This window comes from Carassius auratus, chromosome 30, assembly GCF_003368295.1.
Source record: "Carassius auratus strain Wakin chromosome 30, ASM336829v1, whole genome shotgun sequence".
Classification (NCBI taxonomy): Eukaryota; Metazoa; Chordata; class Actinopteri; order Cypriniformes; family Cyprinidae; genus Carassius; species Carassius auratus.
Window position 1 is genome coordinate 2,048,855 of NC_039272.1, and position 16,285 is coordinate 2,065,139.

General features: G+C 38.3%; 3 protein-coding genes across 7 annotated transcripts in view; 1 reads left to right on the forward strand and 2 right to left on the reverse strand.

The window, feature by feature from the left end:
• The first annotated feature begins 908 nt into the window (after nucleotides 1–908).
• Nucleotides 909–5,567, forward strand: LOC113048833 (MICOS complex subunit MIC27-like). Its single transcript, XM_026210729.1, has 9 exons — nucleotides 909–980; nucleotides 1,596–1,703; nucleotides 2,322–2,441; nucleotides 2,529–2,583; nucleotides 2,659–2,757; nucleotides 3,323–3,414; nucleotides 3,558–3,656; nucleotides 3,800–4,364; nucleotides 4,680–5,567. The coding sequence occupies exons 1-9, from the start codon at nucleotides 921–923 to the stop codon at nucleotides 4,766–4,768; spliced, it is 1,287 nt and encodes a 428-aa protein (XP_026066514.1). The 5' UTR covers nucleotides 909–920; the 3' UTR covers nucleotides 4,769–5,567.
• Nucleotides 5,081–12,262, reverse strand: radx (RPA1 related single stranded DNA binding protein). Of its 4 annotated transcripts, none has more exons than XM_026210724.1 (16): nucleotides 12,160–12,262; nucleotides 11,385–11,942; nucleotides 10,686–10,828; nucleotides 10,387–10,579; nucleotides 10,146–10,254; nucleotides 9,379–9,479; nucleotides 9,134–9,253; nucleotides 8,960–9,052; nucleotides 8,725–8,880; nucleotides 8,148–8,299; nucleotides 7,884–8,044; nucleotides 7,239–7,286; nucleotides 6,703–6,821; nucleotides 6,206–6,487; nucleotides 5,958–6,122; nucleotides 5,081–5,852 (listed from the first exon to the last, which is right to left on the reverse strand). In XM_026210724.1, exons 2-16 carry the CDS (start codon nucleotides 11,938–11,940, stop codon nucleotides 5,704–5,706), a joined length of 2,547 nt encoding a protein of 848 aa, XP_026066509.1. In that variant the 5' UTR covers nucleotides 11,941–11,942; nucleotides 12,160–12,262; the 3' UTR covers nucleotides 5,081–5,703. The 4 variants fall into 4 exon arrangements, with proteins under 4 accessions (XP_026066509.1, XP_026066507.1, XP_026066510.1 ...); XM_026210722.1 differs by having other exon boundaries at nucleotides 12,063–12,211; XM_026210725.1 differs by having other exon boundaries at nucleotides 12,165–12,207.
• Nucleotides 12,263–12,916: 654 nt separating this feature from the next.
• Nucleotides 12,917–16,285, reverse strand: part of npas2 (neuronal PAS domain protein 2) — a 47,680-nt gene continuing 44,311 nt past the window's right edge. For both annotated transcript variants that reach the window (XM_026210727.1, XM_026210728.1), the window contains exon 22: nucleotides 12,917–15,864. In XM_026210727.1, coding sequence (XP_026066512.1) covers nucleotides 15,694–15,864 — 171 coding nt within the window. In that variant the 3' untranslated portion in view covers nucleotides 12,917–15,693. The remainder of the gene's footprint in view (nucleotides 15,865–16,285) is intronic.

A 16,285-nucleotide genomic window follows, 5' to 3' on the forward strand; every position in this document is an offset into this window, starting at 1 on the left:
ACATATCTTAAAATATGTCAGTGCCATGGGTCTGTCTCAAGATGCACACTTGAAAAGTTTTTCTAAGGAATTTTATTAAAGCTTCTTAAGTATCTTAATTTAACTGGGGCCTAGTCCTGGCTTAAGCTTAGCCCCATCTGTGAAACCAAGCCTAAAAGTATAAAAGATATCTTAATATCCTTTTAGATTCTGGTTTTAACAAGCTTTCCTTTTGGTATCTTAATTTTAAAGGCCCTCAATGACTCAGTCCCACAGTTTTGATCATCGAATCTGTTTGGAATGACATGAAGAAACAGAACAAACTCCAACATGCTTCAAGAGACCAAACTGCAATCCTGCAATCCTCATTTTACAGCATTTTACAGCATTCTGTAGGTTTGCAGATAGGTTTCTTTAAACATCTCGGCAGCTTGGAGATTTAGTCTGTTTCAGTTTGTTCTGTTTCTTCATGTCATTCCAGACAGATTGATAATGATCAGATTAGATCTCTGTGTGGAGTGCTGGCTGTTGTCTGAAAAAAATCTCAATGGATTATTACAATTAATGGCAAAATGAATGTTTGGAAATGTAAACTGATATTTCCTACTGACACACTTCAGCAAAATATAGAAATAACTGACTTAAAACCATTTTTAGCTTGTAAAAATAATCGTTTCTAATACTAGTGAGCACGAGTTATGAATTTGTTCCCTCGTTATAATGATTTGTGGTTTATTTAAATTAATAAAATAAAGAAATGAATATGTAAGCTATTATATTATATTATATTGTAAATGACCTCATATGGGGTGCAAAAATAACAAATGCGATGAAGCTAATATAATAATAACAATAATGTATCTGTCATATGGCGTAATTTGGGTATTTATTATTATTATGGAAATCCATTAGGAATATTCTCTCGCGTTCTGAGGGCTTTCATGACTCCTCCTGCTTTCCGTAGTAAGACCGAAAGGGGCGGGACCGGCATGGCGGCCAAGGTGAGTTACACTTCCAGCTGAGTTAGTTCAAATTATAGTGTGTACTATTTAATAATATGTGCATTCTGCAGAATAGTATAACACATATAGACAAGCATAATTTTTTATGATCTGTATGACGCAGCTGTTAATCAGAACGTAAGCACGGTGTTTGTTAAACCAGAGCGAAGAACATGCCGTTTTTAAACTCAAACACACACACACTAATGATCTCCCACTGACAGTGTCTTAAAACGTAATCTGCTGCCTACACATCACTCTGAGGCAGCTGGCTAGGTTTCTGTCACTCGAGCCAGTACGATTGGGATTATTAAAGCAAAGGAAAAGCGTCTTCTCTCGCTTCAGTCCATTAAACTGATAAAGATAATGTGCTTAAGACAAGATCAAGGAGCTGAAACGGAGAAAACACTCGGCCAGGCCAAAGCTGATAGTTACTACACTACACATGTTCAATGAGAAGTACGCGACACATGCAGAAAACGTTTTTTTACATGAACCATGTTGATTCCATTTAAATACTATGGTATATATGAATTTAAGGGTATTTAATACCATGGCATTATGGTAAACAACTTAATTCAGTCTGTATTATTAAACTGCTGTGTTGATCCTCAGATTCTGAAGTATGCAGCTCTTCCTGCTGCTGTTGCAGTGGGTTTGAGCTCATTCAGGATTTATTCCATAAATGAGAAAATAAACGAGGAGCTATTATCTCCAAGAGAGGTAAGAAAAAGTATGACTATAACCATATTATAAGTGTGGTATGTGGTGTGCAATTTGTCAATTTCCTGTATGCATGGAAAACCTGAGTGACCTATTACATTTATCAAAATGTATGAACTATGTACCATACGATTGTTTGAAATGTTAGTAGGAAGTGCAAGTTCGCACTTTAGACAAATTATGTACATTTCCATTCAAATGTGTAGGGTCAGTAAGATGGTTAAGGCTTAAGTTTTTAAAAAATCTAAATAAATGCTGTTATTTTGAATTTTTATTCATCACAAGTATCCTGAAAAAATGTATTGCCAAAAATAAAGCAGCTCAACTGTTTTCAACTGGTAATATTATGAATTGAAATCAGCAAATCAGTGTGGTAGAATGATTTCTGAAGGATCATGTGACACTGAAGAATGGAGGAATAATGGTTACAGGAATACATTATATTTTGAAATATGTTAAAATAGAAAATACTGATTTTTATATTCAGATTTTGTATTATTTTTCACACTATTACTGTATTTTTGAAAAATCTCACCCACCCCAAACCTTTGAATGTAAACTAATACCCATGTTAAATACATCACCATGACCGGTCTCTTTTTCCCTGTCTCTGTCCAGTTGTCCATCTACTCTCCAGATGGTCCTGAGGTGCGCTTTGTGGAGGAACAGCCTGGTGTAGTGCAGACGGGGCTGGGGGCCGTGAGGGTGGGCCTGCAGCCGTACGTCAGAGCAGTGCAGGTGAGATCTGAGACACTGTGATAATGACTTAATCTCTCATTGTTAGTAGTGTGAGTTTATGAAAGATATCTGTTCTTATTTTTACAGAACACCTTCACTTCAGTCAAAGTCGGAGTGATATCTGTTTACCATGCAGGGCAAGGTGAGCCTGATGTTAGATAGAGGGAGGAAATGACCTTTGAACCTGCCCTTGACTCTTAACCTCCTCTGGTTTTAGACTCCTATCACTTCCTTCGAGATCCACCTCCTGGCTTCCTGCCTAGAGTGGGTGTCATCGGTGTGTCCGGATTGGGTGGCCTGATACTGGCACGCAAGGGTAAGTGTTGTTTTACTGTTTAAAAATACAGCTGGGTATCCCGTTCGATACTTTTTATTCACTGACCGAATTGTCTCAATGCCATTGAGTATCAAAAAATGTCCTATCATTCAATATAACAAATTATGATACCCAAGGGTCTAATTTGACTTGGGTGAGACATCAAGGATGTAAGTCTGCAAGCATCACAACACCCATAAACGAAAGGCTACGGTTACACTAGAGCATTTTTGTTTTAAAATGAAAACAGTCGTTGTCCATACTGGTGTTTCAGCTGCGCTTCAGAAAAGATTTCTGTCCACAATATACAATCAAAAACGCACATATGTATCACCATGCTCCATAAGACAATTTAGAACATTTATGCTACACTTTTACTCAAAACTCACTTTAAATCAGTGTTTGAAATTTTTTTTTTGAGGTAATGTAATATAAATGGTTTTCATTAAATTGGTATCAAAAAAAGTATTGTTGCGAAACTGGTGTGGAAGATTTTTGAACTATACCCAGCTCTAGTTTAAGTGAATAGTAAGCAGCATCTGTGTAAATGTGTGCTTTTGCGCAGGCTCTCGTTTAAAGAAGATATTCGTTCCTCTTAGTCTGGCTACCGCTGGTGCTGCAGTCTGTTACCCCACACAGACCGTCGGAGTCCTGAAGGTACATCCTCTCTCTCTCGCACTCCAAAAAAATAAATAAATAAAAACAACCCTACATACTTAATGTTAATTTTTCACCCAAACCTAGAATATCATTGCTTGTATACTTTCAAATATATACATTTTTTGCTTTTTTTTTCATAGATTACTGGTAAAAAGGTGTATACTGTCAGTTCGTCTGTTGCTTCAGTGTTTAAATCCAAACCAAAGGAAGATGTCACCATGCCTGTTTTTAGTATGGAGGTAATCTGCTAAGTTGGATATTAAAACCATGTTGGTTTTTAAGTGTCTGCTAAATGAATCAATGTAAATGTAATTTTCACTTTTAGAATTATTTTGATGTATTGCAAATGCAATTTAGATTTTTATGTTTAATATATTTATAGTCTGCTGCCGCTGTAACAAGCTCAGATACAGAAGCACTTTCGTCCGATTGTGAGCCGGCCTCTGCTGTTCCACATCAGGATGTCACACCAGTAACACAAGTTGTCCCATCAGTGGATTTAGCCCCAGTAACAGATGTGTTAGAAGATTCTGCAGAACCTCCTTCTGTTGTTGATGTAGCGTCTGGAAACGCTGCCCCACTCTCTGAATCTGAATCTCCTCCTGCACCTGCTGTAGAAACTGCCCCTGAGCCTGTCCTAGATGCGCAATCCATCCCTGTTCCCGAGCCAGCATCTTCTGCTGAAATGGATATTACTCCTGTTGTGAAGTCTGATCCTGAAATTGTCCTAGAAGCTGCACCTGCAGTTGTTATAGAAGAGGCCACACCCTCAACTACACCTACTGTAGAGGAAACCACACCCCCTGAAGCTGCCAACTTAACCACAGCAGACGAGGAAGCAGTTTCTGTTGCCCCGCCCCCTGCTGAAGAAGCCATTCCTTTGACACCTCCCCCAGCTGAGGAAGCCCCGCCTTCATCTGATCCTTCTGTAGATGAGCCAGCCACAGGTGAGGAAACGTATTTAGTTATGAAGCAAGCCTTTGGATTTAGCATTTCCCCCTTCCAACTAGTCTAATGCAGCTATACTAGATACGGTAATTCGGTAATGTGGATCAATTTCTTCTCAACTTTTTTTTTTTTTTTACTACCTTAACTTTATAAATGTCTTAACTGATTGTCTACTTCACCTTTGATCAATTTAATGCATCCCTGCTAAATAAAAGTATTAATTGCTGTGCATCTTCATGTTCATGTTGCTAAAACAAGAATTCTCAGGTGACTTCTCCACATACTAAAATCCACCCTGTCTCTTTCCATTCTAGTGAAGTCAGGTTTTGTTCCTGACCCTTCTCTGCTTGACCACGGCCAGTCTAATCCAGAGGATGCAGACATGTACAGCACACGGAGCTGAACGAGCGACAGAGAAACTGCACAGAGAGAGAAAGATGGAGCATATGATGAGATGTTTTAATGTGCCAGGATTCCAGCAGTGTTTGATCACTTTGTGATTGGGATATTTAGGTTTTACCGGTGATGTGGAGGAAGGTAATGCTACGGTTCTTTCTTTCTGTGCGGCCTCACACTTGTGAGAATTTTCTTACCTCAGCAGGGATATCAAATACACACACAAAGTCACATTCTGTGTTCACACATTATCTATATTTTGTTGACACTATGTAGGAAAATCCAGGCTAACAGTATTTGAATAAAAAGCCTGTGGTCCTTTAGATTAATCTCCAGATTTATTTCTGACCTCAATTCCTGTAGCAACATAAATTCTGTGCTCATCTGATACTGTGACAAAATTACATCTAAAACTGGACCACACACACACACAAAACAACCTTTTTATATGATCAAAAACATTTGATGCATACATTTTATGTGGGTCAGGAGTAAATATAACAAGCCTGATCTAAATCTATGAAATTGGAAATCTGCCTTAATTTCTGATAACAGCTGTTAAATCTTGACCCATTTGAAAATATTAGTTAACGGCACGCATGTGTCTTTAGTTTCAAAACATTTCAAACACGACTCTGGGAACTGCTTTTCAATTGTGGGATTGTCCAACACAATTTTTGGACAGTATTTCTTAAAGGGCACTAACATGTTTTTGTTAAAAGATTTAATTTATGCTTTCTTTACATAAATCTTTAATGCCTGTGCAACGGAAAAGCATAAGATAAAAATAAAGGTATTTAAAAATATTTTTAGGTTTGAGTTTATTTTTCTAAAATGTTTTCTGAAATTACAAACAAGCATATATTATTAATACAAACACCTTTCCGCCCCATTTACTGACTTTTTTTCCTTGCATGATTATTTTCATGACGTGTGGGCATCTCACGGAGTGCCATCAGGCTGGCAGATGTCTGCTGTCCTGTAGAGTTTGGAGCAGATCGTTTCTACCCTGCGTTCTCCGAGCAGACAGAGATCAACAATACACACCACGCGCTCTGACTCCAGCTGAGGGGCAGAACACATCAATGACTCTGCAGACAAACACACACACACTTTAGTGCTACAATATGTCACAGTGACTCACAGGTTATTCAGAAGAGATGGAGACTGTGAACCAAACACACACACACACACACCTGGTGCGGGGCAGCTACCATCTGGCTGCACACACAGTTGTCCTGTTGATATGCAGGACAGCAGGGAGTTGTCATGCTGAGTGTGTGGCACTCCAGCTGCTCTGGGGTCATCAGGGGAGATGACAGGCACAAACTGAACATCTACTGCGGCTCTTTGATTCAGCCCTGAGAGAAGAAGAGAAGTCCAGTTATTACCTGAAGCTGTAGCTCCAGTCCACAACATGGTGAGCTGCAGGTGCTGCTCTTACCCAGAATCGTGAGTGTGAAGTAGCCGGTGCAGGCCACAGATGTGTGCGTGTGTGTCTGTGAGGTGAGATCAGGTGTCCATCTGGCCGGGCTCAGGTTCAGGTGATGCAGTAGAACTTCTCTGTCGTCAAAGTGGAATTTTTCAGGAATGCTTTCCTGATCGAGTCTACCACAGCAAATGTGATCGGTCACTTGCTGTTTTACTAAAGGCCAGACTCTGCTCTCCCATAATGCAGTGGGGTGGCTGGCAGCTTGCTGTACATCTTGTGATGTGTGGTCAATCTCTTTTGAAAAAATATATGACAATACAAAGGTTTGAGATAAATACAATTTATACATTTTTAAAGTCTCTTGAGCTCACCAAGAGCTGTTATTGGATCAAAATATAGTAATATTAAAATTTTTAAGAACTCTCTTTTGTTTAATTTGTTTTAAAATATAACTTATGTTTTTACATATTTTATATATTTGTGTCGGGGATGTTTAGAGGGAACAACACCTTTTTCTACAGCTGGCCGTCTAACTGATGCATCTTCAACCTCAGATTCCTCTGACTCCAACTCCCCTTCATCCTGCCGCTCTTCTTCCTCCTCTTCATGAGAGGAAACGCCCACCTGCCTGAGGGACCAATCAGATTTAAAGAAATATTCTACCCAGCAGTTCATTATTGCAGGAAATACATTTTGACTTCACAGTAAAAAAAAAAAAAAGGCACATGTAAAATTGACATGCATTTATGATGGAAATCTATAGGGCAAGGCACTGCAATTTAAATAAATGTACATTATTACGGAAATGTAAAAAATGCATTTTAAATGTAAAATTTTCAAGTTTGAATATACATCAAATGAAATGTCAGACAGTCTGACCTATTTTAATCTCAGCTGGGTAGAACCTCAAAACACACAGGCAGGTTTTCAGATTAAAATACACAATATTTCAAAGGAAAAAAGAATACAGGTGTCCTGTTATTACTAGTATGCTGAATTACACAAAACCATCTGAATAGGCTGAAGTGAGACATGCTTAGATTACCTGTTGGACTGCATTTTGGATCTGGTGAGATACTGCCGATGCACTCCTCTGAATAAAGAGGGGAAAATATTTGTGGCACAATAATGAAATCAAAAAATCTTTATAAAAATATTTACAGAAATTAAGCAATATTCATTCAACCTTGTTTCCACATCTGCCAAAGGTAAGTAAACCGGACATAAATGCCTTATCTGTCAGTTTTATTTGACACATACATTTTTTGTGACTTTTTGGCAATGTAATTATTTGGCCTCAGAATTTTCTTTAAATATTTAAGCTACTGTTTAATTGTCTGAGGTCATTAATAATCGAAAGATTCCACTTTTTTTTGTTTTGTTTTTTTACTTTTCTATTAAAGAATTCTGAAAAAATTCAGAATCAACAATCTTTTCTGCAAGTGCTGCTCTTACCCAGAATCATCAGTGTGATGTAGCTTGTGCAGGCCACAGGATAAACTATCATAACTATCATAAACTATCAATTCACGATAAGAAAAAAAAAAAGAGTTGTTTTCTTTAGCACCAAATTTGCATATAATACCAATTTCTGAAGGATCATGATGTGACACTAAAGACTAGAGTAATGAAAAAAATCCCTTAATATCAATGAACGATACACTATAGCTGCTGGTGAAGAGTGCCTTACATTGAGCCTGTCTGCACTCTCCTGCGTTTGGGTGAGACTGTAATATCAGAATCAGGTGAGGTTGAATCCATTTCTCTCTGTGTCAGAGTCATTTCCTCCCCTGTGGAAGAAGAAGCTGCAGCTCCAGTGTCACTGACTCCTCGTACAGAGACACCCTCCTGCTGTAATGACATGTCATTATTTTTATCAGCACATTTTCTAAAAACGCAAATGGAAATGACAGTGCTAATGGTGCTTGTTTCAGTTTGATTGAGCTGTACAGACCTGTTGTTCACTGTGTGGTGTTTCAGGTTGTGGTGGCCATGCGTGGTACTGCACAGCAGCCACATAGCCCTGTACAGCCAGTCTCCTGTGCTCTCTGTACTGCAGACTCTGCAGCTCTCCCTTCAGATCAGCCACTGCTGTAATCGGCTCATCTGCAACACACGGGAATTCATGTGCGCCTAATTAAATCAGATTTCAGCATGACATTAAAATTCTGTCATCATTTACTCACCCCCATGTTGTCCAAACCTGTATTAATTTTTGTCTTCATAAAAAAAAAAATATTTTGAAAAATGCTTGGTTGCTGGTAGCGGTTGACTTCCTAAGTATTTTTTGTCATAATATGGAAGTCGGTTGTTACCAACACTCTTCAAATGATCTTTTATGTTCCACTGATTAAAGAAATTCATACAAACTTGAGGATGAGCAAACAATGACAGACTTTAAATTGAATATCCCTTTAACAAGTAACACTTCTGTAGTCTTTTGAACACTGAATATCAAAAAAGAAAAAAGGCACCATTGTGTGATTTTCTCAGTTGCAATACTGTTTAAATATAAGAAGGCTAAATCTCACTGGTCATGTTGCTGTTGGTGGGTGGTGCAGGAGGATAGCAGTAATGTCCTCCAACCGAAGTCCTCCGCAGCATCACACTGTCCTTCAGTGTCTTAGTCCACTGAATGAATGCTTTCACTTTTGGCTCATTGACATAGGGCTGCTTTTTATGACAGCCTGTTAAAGCACACACACAGACAAATAAATAAAGCTGAGCTGATTGTGATTATCTGTGACCTCACGGGCTGAAATCTACCTGTGATGAAGAGCTGTGTTTCTGTGCTACTGGTCAGATACACAGAACATCCCGTCTTACACACTCTCATCTGGGTGCACACCAGATACGTCACTGCACAGCAAGAGAGATCCTAAATAAGGTCATTTAGCATAAGAGAAATGCAATTAATGTGTACATGGACTGCTGTTTTACTTGGGCAGATGTTGTTGAAGATCTCTGGCTGGGATGAGGAGAAGATCTCCAGGATAAATGGTGTGTCAGTTGTCCCATCCACTGCATGTACCCAACGATATGCCCAGAACTTTTCAGGTCCTGACACACACACACACAAGATGTAAGGGTGGTTTGACCAATTCCCAACCCTAAGTATGAATAGTAATAATGTATCTTGAATTAGCAAGCTCTAATACTGACAACCAGATATAATAAGACTATACCTGTCTTCTCCTTGCTCCTAATTCGCTCAACCCGGCCCACATATGTCACTAAACCAATGATGTCACAGGCTTGGTTATTATTCATCGAGTCCACCTCTGACCTGATCATAGCGAGCAGTTTAGAAAAATGTTGATTGGCTTCATGATAAATTTACATGTGTTGTAAATTGGACTAATCAATAACAAAGGTATTAAAACATGCAAATTAAAATCCAATAAAATAACACATTTGGTTTCAGCTATGCTTTGTTTGCATATTTGCATTCGACACACTGATTTATGTTACCATTCAAACGGTTGGTATAAGTAAGATTTTGTTTTTGTAAATAACTCATGCTCACCAAGTTTGCATTGTAATATTGTAAAATATTAATACAATTAAACTGTTTACTATTTCTGACATATAATGTAATATGTCTCATTTATAAAGTTTCATTTTCAGCATTTTTCAGTGGCATGTGATCTTTCAGAAATCATTCTACTATGCTGATTTCTTCTGTTTAATGATTTAGTGTAAACTGTAATCATTTCTTTGATGAAAAGAAAGTACAAAAGAACAGCATTTATTTGAAACAGAATTTTTTTGTGATATTATCCAGTCTTTGCGAGCACTTTTTGTACAATTTAATGTATGCTTGCTGAAAAAAAGTTGACTTTTGAGACTGACCCCATACTTTTGAATAGTAGTGTACATGCTTGCAGGACATCCTGTATTTGGACATAACTGAAACTGAGGGTGCACTGACATTTTAAATAAATCTGTGTACCTTGTGGCAAAGTTGTATGGGACATCAGGCAGATCCCACTGAGGCTGGACACTTTTTGGAGGAATCACTGTCACTACAGAGGCAGGACTTCGAGGATTCAGGCTGATCTCTACAAACCCAAGGCAAGGCAGCTGAAATAAAACTTTTTCAAGAAATGGTCCAATACTGAACCTGTATAAAACAAACCTATGTGAAAATGCAGCGTAAGAAAGCTAGCAACTAAAAAGCTCTGGAGTCATACCAATGGAGTTGAAAGTCATAAGAGAGAGTGTGCGGATTTGTGGTCTAGATCTGTTTTGATAACTGTGTTTCAATGAGTACTGTTGCAAATATAGAACCGAGCCAACTGTCAGTCTGTTGAACCATTCAGGACAAAGATCATTCCATACAACCATAGACATGACGCCACTCTGATCAGCCACCTCACAGTACACCTGAAAGAGAGGAAGAGAGAGGATGTGAAAGAAAGAGATCACAGCCCCAAAATGTTTGTGGTGCAGAAGAACCTGCAGACAAAAAGAACCTTTGATGTTGATTCACCTGAAACGGGAAGTCAATGTTTTGTCCTGGTTTGCCATAGTACCGTATCCTGGACCTGTGCAGAATTCGGACCAGCAGTGGGAGAGGTCGTCTGGAGCTGTGAAAGAACGCATCCAGATCGGCCAGAAGTGTGATTCTAGACACTGACACAGAAATATAATAAAAGATCACATTCCTATTACACAACAAATTATCCGCAGCTGTGTTAAAATGATACTTAATGTAAACGGTCTTATTCCACATTCTCATTTCTCTTACACAAATTATTTGTGATCAAATACAAGTATTTAATTTCATAATAAATAAATATAAGTTTATTAATAATAACTACAAGCCAACCTTTTGGTGCTAAATTAACTAGCTTCAGAAAACATTACATATAAGTGTAGTGTCTACTACTTTCATGTTTCAAATAACTTTTGTCAAAATAAAATTGCTAAATATGGGCGAAATGTTTAATCATCTTCCAGTGTAACAGATATATTCAAGTAAAAAAATTAACAATATACTTATTCGGACCTGCACAAATTAAACTTTGTACTACATAACAAATAAAAAACTCTTGCTGACAAATGGGCAAAACATAGTGGTTTTAAGGATAGCGGGAAAGATGGTTAAATAATTTAAATTACTTTTTGGGGGCTGCACAGTGAACCTTAAAGTCTTGAAAGAAGTTTTGAAAAGAACATGATCTCATACCATCAATGACCACGTCTGGCGGTGGGCTATAAGGAACCCAAACGCTTCCATAAGGATCATCGTTTATCCACAGTGGTAAATAATATTTTCTGCTCAGCTGCAGGGGTCCATCGGACTGGGTTACATGGTCCTGACACCACTCCGGGATACTCCCCACGTCCTGAACGGACAGAAACCTCTCCGGGAGATCCACGACGCTGTGGATGCTGTCTATTCTGATGTAACTGTGACTCAGCCTCGTCTCGTCGTGGACCATCGACAGCTGGGACACCAGGACCCCGGCACCGCAACGCAGCGAGCCCGTCTTCACCCACCGGCTCAGACTGTCCGCGAACTGACACTTTATCCGCCACCGGCCGTCCGTTACCGTCAGGTCGTAGCTGTAGCTCTCAGCGGCGGGATGCTGTGCGCTCAGGTAGCGGTCCAGAGCGATGACAGCCAGACACAGCGGCTCGGTGAGGGTCAGGGAGAGAGTGTGCGTGGACCGCAGCTGCTCAAACACCGCCTGGAGAGCAGAACCGGACCCGCTGTCACTGCGATCCGACGGGCCTTCCATCACTGAAACCACAAACGGTTAGAGCGTCTAGATCCAGATTCAAACCCGTTAACTCTAACGTTACATTTAACGACGCTGAATAAGTATATAAAAGCGAATGTTTACAGGAGACAGATACTCACTAAGTTTACTTATATGAAAGTAACAGGGTTTTATTCATTTATATTTTAAAATAATGTACGTGTATGCGATTTTATTATTGATGAAGTCAGCTCAAACCTCACGGAATGTAAACAAACTCCAAGCGCGCGATGAGTTCGTGTTTCTTCTTCCCGACCCGAGTAACTGAACACCAAACCACAGCGCCACCTAAAGGCGCGGAGGACACAACAGCGTTCACTGCTTTACAACAAAGTTCTGCCTTTGATCCCGTGTCATATTTGATCCACATTAAAACAGCGGTCCGCTTTTTTATTGTCATAAAATGCATTACGATAGAAACATATCTTTAAATCTTTATTTTTTGGAGTAAAATAATTTCAGAAGAAACAAAAACTGGAATACAATTTGAAGCTAAAGGTGGCTTTTCCTCATCTGATCAAGTCAAAGTCTGTTTATTGTCAATTCATCCACATGTACAGCACATGCATACAAAAAAAAAAAAAAAATCTAAATTGTGTTACTCTTAGACTCTTGCTATATACAGGTAACACTAACAGTGGAACATAAAATACAGATAAAATATAAAATACAACTATGGTTAATAAAATACTTAATGAATTTCTCTTTATCTCGTCATTACGCGAGTTGTTTTCTTGTTATAACGACCTAATTTTATCGTGATCTAAACAATGTAATATATATAAACTGAAATAACTAATGTTTACATAAAATATAACAAATGTTTATATAGAAGTAATAAGTAATACATACATCATTTAAAATGTGTATTACTTTTATATAAACTGTTATATTTTATGCAAAATCCTATGTATTTTAAAGTAATTAAGAGTCGGTATAACATCCAAACGGTTTCAGAATGTAAACTTTTTTTATTATTAATTTCTTTTAAAACAATATTAACAATATGTTAAAGCTTGTCGTGTTGGTATATGTACACAGAAGAATAAAAGGGGGAAAAACAAGCCATACATTGACTGTGCAACATCAACTCGCTGAACTGACAAACAGAAAGCTTTACGTCCCCCCAAAAGTAAGACACTTCAATAATTAATCTGTTACAAAATACCTCTGTTTTTACTTTCAAATCATACGCTGCATATAAATTTAGTTCAATCTATTTGACATCTTATAAAATAAACAACTATATTTTTCTAGACATTTTTTTGTATATCTTATATTACAATATCATAAATGTATTTTCTGCAGAGTATCAGCAGAGATGGCTGTTTATGCCAGGTGTCATTTTCTGTCTCCTCCCCCTCACCTGGGAGAATATAAATGCATTGACAATGTCACCTGATCAGGTAACACATAACACACACACTCACGAATCCATGAGGCCTAAAACCTCATCAGAACAGACACTTTTGGGGAGAAAATCAGGCCAGAGAGAGAGAGAGAGAGAGAGAGAGAGAGAGAGCACACAAAGCAAAATACATAAAGAAAGGAAAAAGAATAAAGTGCAGTTTCCACAACCAGAGCATAGTTTCACAGAGAAAGAGAACAAAGATGAGAGAGTCAGTACAGTTTCCATCTACTTACAACCCAATCAATGAACACAAACACACCTGCAAAACAATCAAACCTTTAACTCAAGAAACATTTCAGTCTTAAATACAATTTCATTAAAACACCACAAATGGGCAATAAATGAAGGTTTTAACAGCTCATTTTGTTCCGGGGACAATGTACACTCTATATAGCCATCACAGTGGCAACTGGCATAAGTCTCAACCTTTGGATTTATTTGTCCTACTCATTTTAAAATTAATGTTTTATAGCTCCTCCGTCTGGTTTGTTGCTGGTCTTAGATGGTTGGAGCAGCTAATGATCATCTAGTAACCAACCTAGACCAGATTTTATTTATTTATTAACAAGCTAGAAACCTGTGTGGAGATGTCACACCTGAGAGAGTCGGGCAGTTTCACACTTTCTAGACAGGACTGAAGGAATGTTGGGGAGATTTTTGTACCATAATACACGCTGGCTTTTACCAAAACTAAGCGTTTCTTGCTAATACAAGACAAAAACAATTATTTTAGAGAAGTATAAATTACACACTCTTTCTTGTTTTTCGATTTGTATTGCACAGCATACAGAAGGGAACATGATCTTAGACTGTCTTGAACAGAATTTGATTTAAAAAATTTAATAATCAGCACCAGCCCTTAAATGTGCCATGCATGACAGGATGGAGTAAAGTGCCAGCAAAGAAAAAAATGTAAATGCTTTTCTGATTGTCAAGATTTTTGCCTTTTTGCATATCTGTACATTGCAGAACCTCTTAACATTTTTGCCCTTTGCCTGACACTTTCATGTATATATCAACTCTCTCCCCAAAAAATAAATAAAATAAAATAAATGTAATGGGGGGAAAAAAATTAAATAAGTTTTTTTTTTTTTACTAATATTTGAGTTGTATTTGTCAAACACTTTGCCCAAGTGACAGGCAGATGAGAACATTTCCATTTCTGCAGCCCTGACATTATGATTGTCTTCAATCATTAAACCTGCATTACCGTCTTATTTTACATCTTCATTTTTGCAGTTTAACTGCTGCGGCACTTACACCCGCCACCATAAAACAATCACAAAGTCCCTCTAATACGAAGCATAAATTAGACAGAGCTTCATCCCTGTGTAATACTGAAACTAAATCTTAAAGCACATCTGTTGTGCTCATATTGACATCAAATCAATGTAGATTTACTGTGTGGATATCTGAAAACTCAAAGAACTGTTTGATCAGGGAAGCCAACATGCTTCTCCTTGACCAGCTATATTCAGAACCTTAATATGAAATAAAAAGTACTGAAATACGATGCTCCGGAACTGAATATGTGGAGAAACTCTACATACAGTACAGTGAATTCGAGAAACAAAGAGTAACAGGGATTGAGTTGAACTCAGCGGTAGGAAAGTTTGCCCTAGTGCGAAATTGTTCTTAAATATTTTAAATATACAATGTGTTTCAAGTTTCTTTACAATAGCGTTAACATAACTACAGGAGATTGCCGACGAGCTCTGCAGATGATAACAGGAAGCCAAATGTTTTTGAAATATATTTGGGTCTTCGCTGAATTATGCCCAGCTCCTACCATCTGCACACACATGAAATATGATGCATGAAATCAGTTCATGACGGTGTATTTTTCTTCTTTTCTGTGGGGGGATTTCTCTTTTAGTTTGTATTTTAGAAGCAGTTGAGGACAGAACACACGCAGTGGAGTTTACGCTCTGTCAAGGCATTACTTGATTTGTTGATTTTGTCTTATTTATGTGTTGAAAAATCCAGATTACTGTAATATTACAGTACCAAAAACCCTCCACGGCTTCCTGTCCTTTACGTACTGATCAAAGCGCCTGCTTGACTTGACCCCTGTGTTCCTGCTGGCTCTTCCTACGTATCCCAGCATCCTCTGTGTGCAGTCAAGGCCAGGCAGAGTCCTTAAGCCTTGTGCCGTTATCACCATCATTTGCTGTCATGGGAACTTTGGCTTTCTCGATTTTGGTTTGGCTCTGGAACGAGCCTTCCCCTGAGCCGAGAGAGTCCCATCCCATCATGCCTTTCAGAGCTAAATGCTCAACGCGCTTTCCTGGCAACCTGTTGGCTTTTCCCAGGTGGCGGGGCTACCGTGGGAGCATGTTTCTGTAGTCTGACAGGTTGCCCGACTGTGAGTGATGATGCTGCTGCTGCTGTTGTTGTGGCTGTACATATCCCACAGTGCTTTGCTGTGGAATGCTAGGGGTGTGGAATAAGGCCTGAGTGGGAGCACTCTGAATCAGACCCTGAGGCTGCATCTTCAAGACAGAAAGAGAAAGGTAACCATGTTTTTGAGGCATTCATATGAATCAGACAAGATGATTCAAGAAAATAAGTGACCCTGGACCACAAAACCAGTCATAAGAAGCACAGGTATATTAATATGGGTCAAAATGATCGATCTTTCTTTTATGCCAATAATCATTAGGTTATTAAGTTAAGATCATGTTCTACGAAGACATTTTTTCAATTTCCTACTTAATTTTTAATTAGTAACATGCATCGCTAAGATATAATATTTCGAATTTTTTTTTGCATCCTCAGATTTCCAGATTTTCTAATATTGTCCTATCCTAACAAACAACATATCAATGGAAAGCTTATTTATTTAGCTTTCATGTGAGGTATAACTGGTTTTTGTGGTCCAGGGTCACATATGATTCGTACATCTGAATCACA